Genomic DNA, 15,194 nt, shown 5'->3' with positions numbered 1-15,194 from the left:
CATCATGCACCACAAAGTGTGCCTGAAAAAATTGACTTAAAGTGTGAAGCAAACAAACGAAAACATGGGGCACCACAGATGCATTCCTCAGAGTCTCTGCCGATGATACAGAGTCCTTCTTCTGATAGATTTGAAAGAATGAAAATCTGTCTAATTTCTGAGGTGGACAAGTAACCGACTGCAGAATACTCTTTGAAATGTGAAGTGGCCTTCAAAATAGTGTTACCATTAAAAACCGGGAGGCTGTTATCATAGTTTAGCACAGACTGGAAATAAAGCCTGGTAATAGGGTACCAGTGCGCCCACACTACTCTTAACTCCTCCGGTACCAGCAACTCTAAAGTTCACTAATTAGAGGATAGGTTATCTTGCTAAATGGTATCACAGGGGATGAATGCACAAGGATAATTCTTGTCGGAATCCAGTAACATCCTTTAAAGTTGACTTCAGAGGTTGTCCACTGACCAGCAGAGACTCTGTCCTTCATGTGGTTATGATACAAATAGGGTTTCTGCTCACAATACTCAACTGGAACTCTAACTTTGAATCCCAAACATTTTGTTTGACACATTTCTGTCTATTGAGTGTTTCAATTCATGCTGTGTTATTATCAGTTGATTAGAAGATGTACAGTTCCACGAAAAAGAACATTTTCACAGGATTATGTGCAGTCATGTGAAAAATAAAGTACACCTTTATTGCTTTCATACAAATTAAGAGGGAATGTAGCAGGTATGTGCTGATATTCCAATACACTGGCTTCACTAGTCATCGGCAAGTGTGAAAACCTCTATAAAAGCTCAAGTTTTAAGAATCTTCCGACCTTCCAGTAAATTCACACCAAAGTCAGATCCTGCAATGCCACAAACAGAAGAATGACATCAGACTCTGCAGGCCTCAGTTGGCCTTTTAAATGTTATATTTCATGGAAGTACAGACAAAAAAAGACTTCTTTGCCAGGACAAAGCTTAAAAAGAATATGAAGCACAACTTGGCTTTGTAAAATTGCATCTGAATAAACCACAAGACGTCTGAAACATTGTCCTTTAGACAGATGAGGTCAAAGTGGAAATGTTTGATAATAATTCACAGCTCTATATTTGGGGAAAGCCAAACGCAGCATATCAGCACAAACACCTCATACCTGCTGTCAATCACTGTGGTGCAGGGGTGATGATTCAGTGCTTTCCTGTTTTTACTTTTTTTTTCTTTGGGCACCTTCATTTGCAATCACTAATGTCCACAAACCTCAATGAACTGAAACAATCTTATAGAGAAAAGTTGGCCAGACTTCCTCCACTAAAAAATGTGAGAGACTGATGTGTGATGACTCATACATGAAATGATTACTTCAACTTAGAGCTGCTAAAGGTGCTTCTACAAGCTGCTGAATGATGAGATGCAAGCTTTTGCCTGTGGAAACTTTAGTTTGTACCAGCAATCTCACTGTGAGGTGGGAATACTAAACATCATTTTGAAACTATGAGCAAAGATATCACCACAATTATTTCATGCTTATCATCTTTCATCATTTACTCTGAGTACAGCAGTCTGATCACTCTTGTCTTCTCTTAGATCATTACCTATACAGTAGTAGCCATAAAAATCCAATGGTCCCATCGGCAATAAGAACAGTTCGTTGATTAATTATTTTCTTGCTGTCATGGCTTCCGTTCAAATCCCACTTCATTTCCACCTTCATCCACAACTCTGTCTCTGTCTCCGTCTCCATCACCTCCAGTTCCACTCGTAGCTCTGGTGAGAGGAAGCCGGCCTTTCACAGGAGAAGGTATTAATACATCACATTCATCAGTTCATGTTTTGTTAAGCTTGCCCTGCTTTTTAGTGGCATGCTATGGCAAATTTATGCAGTCGTGCCCTTTGTGGACCTCCCGGCTTTTAATGTATGCTTGCTGAACTGCTGTTGCATTCTCTCCGTCCCTGCAGGCAACTGCTCTGAAAAATGCTGCTCTCTTTTCACCCCCGTTGGAGTTTGTATGAAATACTGTGGCAAATGGGTGGTGGTGGCACCGCTGTTTTGTATAGCATTGGTAATAACAAGCAGCCACACAGAAAGAGAGGAGTTTAGCTCCTCTCTTTCTGGAGGCTGAACTGCATTGGCTAGAGTTTTAGAACAGACGATTGTTTTTTATTTTTTTTTATTTTGTGGGTTTAATAACTTCCTGTAGAGAATTATTCAAAACTCTAAAACATCAGAAGACAGAAGACAGTGGGCTGCAGCAGTAAAAACAGAATGCAAGTTGTTCTCACTGCAAAATAGCTTTGTTGACTGTATGAAATGTTGCTCTTTGACCCAGAAGGAGGAGGGAGGAAGCAGTGGAAAAAAAAGAGTCAGCATCTTTCACTTGATCTTGATTATATGCAGAATAGATCTATTTCAACTCTGCTGGGTGAGCCGAATGCTTACACTCCTACTCAGAAAGTCTGTTGGATATGAAAATGTTTGACAACAGTGTCTGAAAACGGTAAAAGGTTTCTTTAGTAAGACACATCTGAAGTGTGTCGTGGTTATTGTAGTTAATTAAACTGAAAACTAAGCTAGGAGTGGAAAAACTTCTTCAGTTAAATAAAATAAAAATAAAACTAGGCTGTAAATAGTAATATATATGAAGCGATATTTTGCACTAATGACTAAAGGCTAATTAGAATTAGGTATTTATATTTTAATAACTGGTGTAAACATGTCAACTCTTTCTCCTGATTATTATCCTTTTAATAAGGTCATCAAAATGAGTTAAAGTAAGACTCAAACTAAAATGTAACATTTTTAATAAAAACTTACTAAAAAAAAATATCTAACTGAAAATAAGTTTGTTCAGGAATGGTGTAGAGAGCTTCTTGGTGATAAAAGACAGGTTCATGGTGTAGATTAGCGTTGTCAAACTCATTTTAGTCCATACAGTCCAATTTGATCTCAAACGGCAGGGACCGGTAAAGGCCATTTTATATTAACCTATGGAAAAATATAAACGTTTTCCTCTTTCTTTTAATATAAAGAGGTACAAACATATTCTGAAAATGTTAACAACTATTTACCAAGATGAAAGTGTCCTGTTCAAAAAGAAGGTGCAATTTGTCTGCTCTCATTAAAAACAAACACATCTGGACAGCTCCTTAGGCAAACCACCGCTTCGCTGTATTTATGAGTAACAAGGCTTTAAGACTGACAATGATTCACTCTCATTAGGTGATTCATTCTTACACTGAAAAGTACAAATATTAAGCCCTTCATCTCTGAAGTATTCACGGCTATCCAGTGGACTGGACTCTTTGTTGGGCTAGTTTGACCGAAGTGCTCCACAAGTTAGTTAATGAACAAGAGAAAAAAACAGAAAAATAAATACAGAAAATAAAACATGAAATGAAGTTAATACAATATATTTAACATAAACAAAAACCAATATCTATACCCACCGCTAGCACTAGTGTCTTCCACACTTGTGCTAGTTTTAATTAGATGCATAATCACAGAATCACAATCAGGGTTAAACATTACTTATATTTTTGACTTCAGTATATATTAACGACTCCTTGGTCCACAGACTGTAGTATTTCTTACCTCCAGATTCTCATCACTTGCTGGCTGACATGTATTTTAATACAGATATATCAACGCTTACTAGCTAATAATGGCCAATAATATCACCCCTCCTCCATCTCTGTCAAGTTGTAATGAAGACAAGTCTGTTATTGTCACAGTCCACTGCTGTAACCATCTGGTCACATCTGTCACGTTCAAGAAGCCAGCGGCCACCCTAGCAGCGGCTCCAGCTGTGTTAATGGTGCCTTGGCTATTCTGCCAGTTTTTCATTTCTGGGAAACACCCTGGGTTCAACTTGATTTCCTGTCTGCTACTGATATTACAACAACGCTGCAGCAGGAAATCAGCTTTAACCCATTTGCAATGTTTATGCTTCACGATGTAAAGTACATTCACTCTGCCCAGTTATTTCAGAATAACGCCAGTGTTCTCAGATACGCCTGCAACTCTATCCTCATGTCCTCATCTGTGTGCTTCACTGCCACTCTGCCATACTCTCTTATCAATCTTCCCATCACTCTCCTAACCTCTTTCACCTCACTTTCTCTTAGTATGAGCATGTGCCCCCGCCCCCTCGCCATTGGCTACAGTGTGGAAGTTGTTTCCTCAGGTGTACTGCATTACTGTTTGATGTTTTCTTATTTGCCGAGGGCACATGTCCTTATTTGAACATGGCATATTTACATGCTGCTTGATTTGCATTAGCCGTTGTTGTGGGTGTTTTCGTGTGTATATGAATGCCCAACCCTTTCAGTCAGCAACCTTCTACACCAAGGAGAGAGAGGGAGCTGAAATAGCTGCTAGTGTTTGAGCATGGAGGGCCCTGTGGCTCTGTAGAATAGTATGTAATAATACTGCCACCAAGGAGGCCTTAGTATGACAGATATAGCCATCTACATTCACAGCCCTGAGGATAGGTGAGTGCTGCTCCACTCTGGACACTTATAATCACCAAATCATGATTCTTTTACTCTGGTTTTAGTTAGTGAAGCTTGGATGAGTTGGACTGATGATTTGCTGGATAATGGAGTAGCATACAAACCCATGGGCCGGAGATGAGAGATTTACTGCTGGAGCTTTAACTATCATAGAGTCTGTCCTGAAGCAAATAGAGCTGCAGCCTCGTGGCATAGCTCATCCTGAAATGTAGCAGTAGTTTTCCTCTCCATAATCATTGGATTGGATTTTTCAAGGCCTTTTATTTCCAGTCATAGCTCGATGTAATTGGGTTTGTAAATCACAGCTGCAGAGCTCTCCATGCTGATGCTGATGTTGGGAGTCATTTGCAGCTGCTTCAGCTGTAAATCTGCTCCAGAGGCTAGTGATAACTCAGCTGGCTAAACACAGTGTAGGACCAGCTGTGTGTGTGTGTGTGTGTGTGTGTGTGTGTGTGTGTGTGTGTGTGTGTGTGTGTGTGTGTGTGTGTGTGTGTGTGTGTGTGTGTGTGTGACAACAGGTACATCTTTGTGTGTTTGTGTTTGCTGCAGCGACAGTTGTGTACATTCAGAAAGATGTGATTATGTTGAATACAGTGTGTGTTCTTTTATTGAGGTCATCTCTGCTTTCTGTTTGTACACAGTTACAGCTTGGAGGGGCTCAGTGGAAGCCCTGAAGAGCTCAGGGGCCCCACCAGCCAGGGGCCCCGTATCCTAGAACCTATAAGGATTCCCCGGCAAGACAGCGATGACAGAGGCTCTTTGGTTTCTCTGACAGAGGAACAGGAGGACCGGGGGGAGTATAGCAGAGTGCATGACCCGGTGAGCTAATAAACACACTCACACATGAAGTTTGTTGATATGTTGCCACTTCTTTACACTGTCACACAGTCGGCCACCAAGAGATCCTGAAAAACCCACACAGCCTAATTCACGAGACAAAAGAGTCGTTGTAAAGCTTGTACATAAACAAGACTTATAAACAGTCAAGGGAAATCTGAGCCTTGTCAGTTTGGGGATTAGTGAGAATTAATAAACATGACTTTCTTCGGGCAGATTTATACTTCTCCCATTGAATTTAAAACAAATTGTAAACATAATGTCCCGATTCAAAATGCCGAGTTTCCTCTTTTAGTTCATGTTCCTGTTTCCAGTTGACTGGCTGGCAATGCTTTGTTCCACATTATCGCTGCCTGGCTCACTCCATTTTTTTTTTTTAAATTTTCATGCACTTGGTTTCATTCAGTCTCCTGTCTCTTGCTGCAGAAATCCAGACGATATCGGCCCCTGCGAAACAGCTGTCCTCCCATGAGTCTGCCCCTCACTAAGTCTGTATCTATGCTGGCCATCAGCCAGAGAGACATGGATGGTGAGTGACACGTTATGAGGCAGCTATCAAGTTCCTTCTTGTAACATTCAGCCCTTTTCTTCACCTTTTTATCCTTTGGTTTTCTTTGTTATCCTCTTTAGGCTTTAACTTACTAAATTTAAGTACAATGCCAAGTCCTCATTCTTCATTTCCTCATTTTAACATCACCAGACTCAGCAGAGGGACACAATCATTTCAGCTTGTAATTGGAAATTTAGAGTTCATTATGTTTTTCACTGTAAGCCCCATCGCAAAGAGAATAGAAAAAAAGGTCAAAAAGCTAGATAAAGAGAGAAAGTGGTAGTTTAACATGCAGATATTTAAACTGAATCGCTCTTATTACACGTTTCCCGTACATCTCCACTTCCTGCCCCCATCCTCACTATTTATTAGGTTATTATATATTTCAATAAGTGATCAGTGCCTGTTGTGGTTCTTTCCTTCCTGCTCCCCAGCGGTGGGACGCCTGAGACGTAAGAGGCGAATTTCCTTCTCTTTCAACCTTTCCCCCATCCTCACCAAATCTAAGTCTCAGTTCATTTATGGGGACTCCTCATCTAGTGATGATGAGGATGACTTCAGTAAGTACTGACATGTAAACTTAGCTGCAGTAGAAAATAGCTGTGATGTCAGAAGGAGAACAGTAGCTGCTCCGGTTAGCAACCTGGATCTGAGCTGCAAAGATGACAGCGATGCACCCAGATCAGCTAGCAGCTAGCCTGATCCCACACTGAAGTGTTTACTTGTGACTCAACATGAAGTGTGTGCGTGAAACGCTCCTAGACTGAGTCAAACAGAAGAAGCAAAGTTGTCTGAAGGAAAATTAAAATTTTTACTCTTTAAACTTCATCAAAGATAAAGTCCAAACATTCAGCCGCAACAATCTTGTCATGAAGAAGCTTCTAATTGCTGCTGATATTAATCTACTTGCAGTGTGAGAATGCAATTAGACAACGCTTGTAGCCAGATTGCTAGTGTAGAAAATCACCTTTCGGCTAGGCAGCATTGTGTTTAAATTATAATCCATGTTGACAGCAATAAATAAGACCTTGGCTTCTCGTGTTTCCTACGCAGCACAAGAATTGGATGACCTTTACATAAACTAGCTTTACTTCAGTCTTTTTGAAAAAACTGAAACACAATTACCAGAGAAAGAGGAAAATAATCATAAACACTGCAGGTGAACTGAGGAAGCCCTTTCTTCTCTGCAGATAAATACGAGCCTGTCACCTTTAGTCAAAGACACCGAGCCATTCCTTCCTTTTTCTTATCTGTGCAATATTTCCATTAGCACTGTTCTCTGTCTCCTTGTCTCCATTGCTGGGAACACAGGCAGGCCAAGATTTTGTCCTCATTATCCTGTTTTGGGTTTGACTTTCTTCTGCAGCGCATGCGAGCAGCGCTTTGCATATTTTCGTGTGCGTCTGGATATTGGTAGAAATGATTGTTTAGAGAGAAGCAGCTCGTTGCCTAGAAAAGATGCATGCCTTATGTTTAACTCTGTGCTTAACGTTTGGCACAGAGATTAATTGAAAAACACACATGTTCTGGCTGTTACTGCAGCCAGAAAATCCAGATTTTCAACAATAGAGTCTGGGAGGAGCTACACCCAGCATAGCTTTGTTCTAATAGGATGAGCAAACCAAAAAATATGAATTTTGCCCGAGTCATCATCCATTGTCCAGCCTTCAATGCACGATAATTTAAAACTCTATAATTTTAGTCTTTGACTGTATTACAGCCCCTCATTTATCCCCCTGTCTCAAAACAGAGCAGTTTAGCTCACTTCTGTAGAGCACAGAGCTACAGCAGGTGAGGACTGGCCAACCAGGGAAAAATAATAACTACATTTGTGATTGTGCTTTTATTTTACTAAAATTATACTTCAATCATTTTTATTGTTAATTATTACTTGAAATTGGCCTCTGAAGTTGGGGATGGCAAAAAATAGCTTTTACACTTTCTGCTGATTGGCTGCCCCTTGCAGTTGTGTGGGGTTGTTGTGTTTATAGTTTCAGCTTTGTGCTTTAGTTGACCATAATTGGGGGGGGATCACAATAGGTCACCTTTAAAGGACATGGTAGAAAAGGAAGTCCTCGACATAGCTGTTGGCCTCCTTTAGTCATGTCAGTGGGTTGTCAGTTGTCACACAGCTGTACAAGGGTACCTAAAGTGTTGCATATTTACCTTTAGGGAGCCAAATCTGTAGCTTACTCTCAATCATAATCAGGAAAAATAAGAAAAGTGCGGTCAGCCCCTAAAGACATATTTTTTTGTTTTTACTATCCTGCCACTCACTTCCTCTCCTTTTTTTTTCCAGGTATGAGATTTTCCAGCACCTCTGGGTCACTAGCATACAGGTCAGTCTAATCCTGCGCTTACATTTTACCAGAAAATTGTTCTTCAGGCTTTCATTGCTTGGAGGACCTTTTATAGTCCTATAAAGAGCAGTGTGGAGTAGTGGTCAAATTATTCCATAAGACCTTTATGGTGCTTCAAAGAACCATTTCACAATGTGTGAACAGGTATGCTGTGTGAATGCAGCTGCTGGAGATGAAATTAAACCTGTTTGTGTGTTCCAGTATATCAGAGGAGGAGCCTGGGCCTCTGCGGAGTGACACAGAGGGAAAGAGTGTGACAAAAGTTAGCCGGACCTTCAGCTACCTCAAGAACAAGATGTACAAAAAGACCAGGGTGAGGGAACATGGAGTTTTTCTTCTTTTGACTACACTTCACTGTAGTCTGCTTCTTACAGTTCATTCAGTAGGCAACCACCTTCAGTGTTTTCTTACAAGTGTATCCCCTTTGAGCAGTGAGCAGTTAATGCCCAACCACAGTTTTCAAGTATTCACACATATATGAATCTTAAGCTTCTTGTTCTGTTGGTCCCTGACTAGCTTCAGTCTCACAGCAGGGCTGTTATAGGCAGTTCTACACATGTTTGTCCTCTTTTTCCTTTTCTTTGTTTTCACTACAACTCCCAATAGGTGCGTGGTGTATTAAGCAGGCGGCGATTAGCATAGCAACAACTAAACTACAACCACAAGAATAAGTTGGAGCATACTGTGCGTTTGAGTTTCCTGATGGCAGATGCCTTGCATTCTGATTTAAGTTAAAATAACATAACATTACGAGTGGCTAATTGTCTTTTTATGTCAGGTGTATCACAGACGAACCTCAGGCAGAGCTCCCACTGTGGCTGGTAATAGGATCCAGAATCCTTATTAAAGTCTGTTTACGTGTGGCAGCGTAAGCCAATGTTGGCATCAGAACTGAGTCATGCTTTGGTGTTTCAGATTGATGTGCACCCCTTGTTTTGGGAACCGGGTGCAGGCAGGTCGAAGGCATGAATGTAAGATCATGTTGGTCTTTACCACCATTTCAAATAAACATCAGTACAGGAGCTCAGAGATTCTCCGATACAATGTGAGATGCTGCAGGAGTTTGAAAAGATGACACTCTCCAGAGAAAACTGTGGGAAAAACCTCCAATTTCTTTGCTTCTACGCTTATAACAGTGCTCCTGAATCTCGGGTCCTTACTACTCTCTTGAATACCTATCGTTCAAATCGCGATTGTACTTTTGCAGCTTTGCAGTTGGCATGCAAAACAACCAATGAGATGACCATAAACTAGGCTTAACAAATCCTTTCCATCTACTCTACAAACAAATGCATGGCTCTTTCCAAGGATAACATGCAGTAAACCAAACCAATTAAGCTTCACTTTGATGAATGTGTCATTTAGTTTCTATTCTAGCGTCATTATTTTCTCCTTACGCTGGCTTCACTCTATGCGAAAAAGTTAGTTGAGAGGAAGTACTTTTGTTTTCCTTCAAGGAGGTGACAGGAGTTTTTATTTCCTCTGTAGCACACAGGCTTAATAACGCCTGGTCTTCCCTGCCAGCTCAACTGTTTGTGTTTCATGTTTAAGAGCTAACTGATGGTTTTGCTGTAATTTCTATGTTAAGTTTACGTGTTCTTTTTACAAATAAGACGTTCATCATGTTGCAATGCATGCTTGCATTCAGACCACACACTTATGTCAGTTAGAGCTTCCCCTTCTGCTGGAGGATCAACCGTAAAGTAGGAGGTAAAAAATGACAGACAAATGAGCTTCTGAGAACTTTGATGGTCCCTCATGCAACGCCACACAAAAGACTTCCTTTAAAAAGTTCTAAGAACTATGAATAGGCCCCTCTGGGTCAAAAGCTCCTTATATGTCCTGCCTTTGCCCAAGTCGTTGTTAGATGCAACTTCCCACTCTCAAATTTCCCAAGCGCCTCACAGCAATGTCTTCTCAGAGAGATAAGCCTCTATGTAAGATGTGGTCAAAGCAGACTTTCTTTCTCCTGCCCTTCGTACTCTGTTAGGGGATCTAGCTGCAGTGTCTCCATTCCTGTCACAGGGTGACAATAATATGCTGTTAGTTTGTTGAAATATCGATCAGTTAAAGTTACTTTATGGTAAATGGCCTGCATTTGTATAGCGCTTTTCTAGTCCCTAAGGACCCCAAAGCGCTTCACACTACATTCAGTCATTCACCCATTCACACACACATTCACACACTGGCGATGGCAAGCTACATTGTAGCCACAGCTGCCCTGGGGTGCACTGACACTTTAGTGAAACAATGGCTTCAACACTATTATGACATGGAAATTATTGTACAGTACTGCATTTAAAAATCACAATGCTCAGCACTGCTCACTTTAAATTGCAGAAGTGGCATTTACTGTATTGCAGTAGCCATTAATATGATTTAGGAATACAGTTGTCTGTATCAAGACTTTAAAACTCAACGGGGTAGCTGTGGGTGCTTAAAAGTAAAAATAATTGCATTCAATCTTCTCCCCAAAAAAGAGGCCTTGGAAGGTATTAAATAGTCTTACATTTAATTCACAGATTATAAGCAGTAATGTAATTATACAGCATTTTTATATCCAATATATCCAGTTGTGGGCTGTGTGGTAGACCTTACACAGCTATAAACTGTGTGTGATTGTTGTGACAGTATATTGAACCAAAGGACACTCACACAGCACCAGGAAGTACAAAAGGCAAATTCTGTTTTCACTAAAACCACAAATTAACATATTACCTTTTGATAGCTATTCTGATATGTAGTTTACTTCATGATCAAAATTGCTGTTAGATGCTACCTGAAAGTATTAGAAAAGAAAAACGGGCTGTAATGATAGATATCCATGTTTCTGCTGCCAGTCATAGCTGCTTTGATCACAAAGCGTGCATTTAAATTTGTACCATGTGGTGATTAAAGGGTCTGAAATGCCCTGAATTTAGCACAGAGTTTTTATTTCTGATTGGGAAGTGAAATGTCTGTTTGCTTCCTGTAAATATGCAGCCCTTGCAAAGAGACACTGAAGGGTGAACAGGAAGTAAAACAGGAAGATAGAGTTGGTGGTTTAATAATCTCCCCTCTAACCTCAGCCGTCACTTTGCTTTTAAAGCAACAGGATTCTGAAAAAGCTTCCCTCCGCCTGCAGCTCATTGCTCTCTGTCAGAGTTATTGGCCACTGTTAAAGCTTTGATGTTCAAAATGGGTTTGCCTGGTGTCTATTGGCTCTCCTTGGAGCATTGAGATTGCATCTGTAACTGTCAAATGTGTTGAAGAATTGGTAATCTCATTTCTTCCTGTCGTTAATAAACCAGAACCAGTTTTAAGGAGGATAATTTGTGTCTTCCTCTTTAGGTTAAACATTGAAAGTCTGACTGTTCTGGAAGGGGATCTAGTTTGTGCAGTTTTGTCATCATGTCTCTGTCAGACTGAAGGAAGGGTCATTGCAGAAATAGCACCTCCCGCAGCGAGCCAGTGACTTCCTCATTCACAGCCTTCCTAATGGAGACTTGCTGGTAGTAGCTTGAGCCACTGAGCCACAACCAGGGATGTTATACAGGAGTTTCCCAGGGAGCCGTGGCTTCTCACTGAGATGGAAAGGTTGGCTGGAGGTAGGCTAACACAGTGCTCTGGTTTCCCAGTTGAATTGTAGTGAAAGAGACTGTCACAATATCATGTTAAAAGGGGCTGGTGTTTTCCTCTGGGCTGATGTCTTTTTCCAGTGAAGTCATTGCCCGTTAACAGTGTGTTTTACTGGAATGTCTTTTTGTTTAAATCTCTGGTTTAGATGTCACTAGTGATTACTTATCCTGTTGTGTATGCTTGCAGCCAAAACAAAGAGTACAGAGAATCATCTTTTTCAAATGCGTTGAACTGCTGGCGTTTTCTTGTTTTTGTTTTTTTTTTGCCGGGCATCAATAGGCGTGATATCAAACAAGCATTCTTGCTGCCATGAAGAATACTTTTTCAGGCCGTTTATTGTGGTTTAGTGCTGGTTAGACAGTTGTTGCAGGAAGTGAGAATGAAAGCTGTGTGTTGTACTGGCTCTGAAACATAGCGTGGGCCAGTCAGGCTTTTGGTATCTTGAAATGGCTGAGCCAAATGAGCTCTAGTATGTCAGAGCTTTGTGGTCCCTTCAAACCAAGAGGCCCAGGGCTGGTCATTAAAATGAGCTGGAAAACTGCATTTTCCCATTTCCTCTGGGTTTGGGTGGAGGCTCTGTGATGTAAATCCAAGAGAATGAGAGCTCTGTTCTTCTCTGCATCACTTTATGGGATTGTGATTCAGCTCAGTGTCCAGAGATGACCAGCTGCTGAGGACGATCTCATCCATTAATGCAGAGGCAGCAGAAAGCCCACACTGTTATGGAAAGGTCATAGAAGTGATTCCCAGACAGTGTGTCTCCGTCACCAGTCATGCATCCTGCAGAAATGCCTCATTCTTCATAAGAGATTTTGAATAGTAGTATTCGAGTGTCTTGAGAAACCAAACGAATACGTAATATGAAAATATGCTGCCCTTTTGGGATAAATGGTCATTGAAGATCTCCACCTCTGAGTCTTCTGTCTCACCTCAGAAAAAAGGATTCAAAGTGTCTGAATTTTATTTTAAAGAGTTCCTTAATGAGACAATTTGTTGTCAGGATAAATAATGCATCACTTAATATGCAAACCCTCCTGCTGCGTCCTACATCCGAGTAATAATGTTGCTCTGCAGGGTTCAGATTGGAATTTAACAGAAGCGACTGGCCCAGTGTCAGTGTCTGGTATGTTAGTGGATGCTACACGTCACCACGCTTCACTTCGAAACTTCTAATTGGATGGCAAAGTTGAAGCAATTAGCGAAGTTCAAGGTTGGGTTGTCTTCTTAACTAATTAATTTCCATTTGTGCAGGAAAAGGAGCGAGACAAACGGGAGAAGGACAAGGAGGGCAAGGAGAAGGACAAGAAGATTGTGAACGGTCATGTTTTTACACCAGTCAGCTCAAACCACACCACCCAGTGCTCCCAGTGCAATAAAGGTTTTAATGGCAAGGATGCGTTCCATTGCACATGTAAGTAACTTTGTTTTTTTTCCTTTTTGTCTTGTTGGTTTTCTGCAGAGTTGCTGTAGCTTTAAATTATATTAAATCCTAATAACCTTTAATTATTTTATTAGAAGATTTTAATTTCTTATCTGAAAGCACACTAAGCTGCAAGTCGTTTCTGAAAGACGATGCTGAACATAAGGAGAGGAAATGAAAAGATTTCACCAATAAATCCAGGAATATGCATGTTTGAATATGTTAGTTTGTTTCTTCTCGTCTTTGTCTCTCAACAACCATTCATCCGATCCACTTCACACTTGCTATGTGTGTTACTGAGAACCTAAGTAAGAGCGGTGCTGAGTCTAAAGTTGTTTTGATTAGCAGTTCTCATTGTTTGGCTAAAAGCACAGACTGTATGTAAATGATGGACCACACGTCTATGAAATTACCCAGTAGTCTCTGGATTATGAATTTTGAGGCTTCATAGTTGGTACACACTTGTTTTAAAAAGCCTGAGGTGACCATATTAGGATTAAAAGAGTCAAGTTGTCAGCTAACGCTAGCTATCTCGGTTAGCAAGCTGCATTCCCAAACAAACAGGCACAAATGGCTGCTAAGTTGGTGCTGAGGAGCAGAATTATACAGTGTAGAATTTCTCCTGCCAAAAATGTAGCACAGACTTCTTTGACGGCTGTACCACAAAGCAGGCCGTGTTATTTGTCAGATAATTTTGTTAAGAACTGGCCTAGCAGACAGCTGCCAGCCAAAGCTGTACATGTCAGCGCACCTGTCAATTAAACCAACTTAATATATCAACTTGCCAATTTAAATTAGTTAATTTGAAAAATAAAATAAGGTGTTCACTTTGTAGCTGAAGTTGGGCATTTTAAAATGAGAGTCTGTGTGGAGTGATTCTCGTTTAGCGGTAGCATCTGGGGTTGCTGCTTGGCTAAAAGTTGTTTTGTGTTACCAGCGTTGTGCCCCCTCAGCTGAATTCTACTGATATATTTCAGCTATAAGTTACATTAATTCAAGCTATTTGGTAATAAAAAAAAAGGTAAACACCTGTATCACTGCTAAGTTAATGCAATGCAAGCTCAATTTAATTATTTGGTTTACAGTAGTTTAGTGTTTTTATAGCAATCATGGTGACCGGCATGACTGAAGTTGACAGTGAGCAAATGGTTAAGAGGTTATTTGGCACCTTTTGCAGGTAGTTCTAAAGCAGGACCCTGGTTGAAATTTTTAAAACAAACATAAATGTATGGAGGATATCCTTGGTGGACTACAGCCTGCCTTATGTGTGATGGGACATGACACACATTTGTATAGCAAGAAAATAGTGTTTCTACGTCAGTTAAATGACACCTTTAGCAGTGACACAGACGCGTGTTCAGTCATTGTTTTCAGAGCAGTAAAGCTATGTTTATATCTGTTAACTTTCACAACAACTGATTTCCTGCATGTGATGCATTTAGGTAATATCTCTAAATCATAGCTCATGAACAGGAACTGCATGAGTAGCAGAGGAGTCAGACCCTACAGTAGGTCAAGTCAGTTTACTGTAAAGGCTCTGTGTTTACATTTAGGCACTAAATGAAAAGATTTAATTTAAAGAAAAAGTAAATTAGAATTTCTTTATTTGATTATAAAGGACAGTGCAAGAAAACATGAAACACCAACTGAACTTTATATTAGCAGTTAGTTGTGCAGCTGCAGCGAAACTCCCCAAAGAGCTACTTCTAATGCAACCCAGTCAGACTTTGATTACAGACAACAGAACTGGTTTTTTGCATTGTTTTTTACTGGAGCGGCAGAGGCAGCCCTAAAGAGGTTCTAGTTTATTGCACAAGTCTTTGGCGCAAGCCCAGAAAAAGCCTAAAAAGGAGAAACAAGCTCTGCGATGGATCACAGCAGACCTCTTGGCCACAATCTGCCTCAGATG

General features: G+C 40.6%; 1 protein-coding gene across 5 annotated transcripts in view; it reads left to right on the top strand.

Moving 5' to 3' along the window:
• The window catches only part of LOC309708453 (A-kinase anchoring protein 13), a 121,772-nt gene that overhangs the window by 75,160 nt on the left and 31,418 nt on the right, over positions 1–15,194 (top strand). For 3 of the 5 annotated variants that reach the window (XM_082536506.1, XM_082536504.1, XM_082536505.1), the window contains exons 13-19: positions 1,742–1,789; positions 5,142–5,319; positions 5,764–5,866; positions 6,322–6,447; positions 8,187–8,226; positions 8,449–8,560; positions 13,117–13,276. In XM_082536506.1, the coding sequence (XP_082392632.1) occupies positions 1,742–1,789; positions 5,142–5,319; positions 5,764–5,866; positions 6,322–6,447; positions 8,187–8,226; positions 8,449–8,560; positions 13,117–13,276 (767 nt within the window). The remainder of the gene's footprint in view (positions 1–1,741; positions 1,790–5,141; positions 5,320–5,763; positions 5,867–6,321; positions 6,448–8,186; positions 8,227–8,448; positions 8,561–13,116; positions 13,277–15,194) is intronic. The other 2 variants (XM_082536507.1, XM_082536508.1) reach the window with 2 other exon arrangements.

Source organism: Aulonocara stuartgranti (genome assembly GCF_965226115.1).
Source record: "Aulonocara stuartgranti genome assembly, chromosome: 1".
In the NCBI taxonomy this organism is placed as follows: Eukaryota; Metazoa; Chordata; class Actinopteri; order Cichliformes; family Cichlidae; genus Aulonocara; species Aulonocara stuartgranti.
This window is presented reverse-complemented; position numbering and strand designations above follow the sequence as displayed.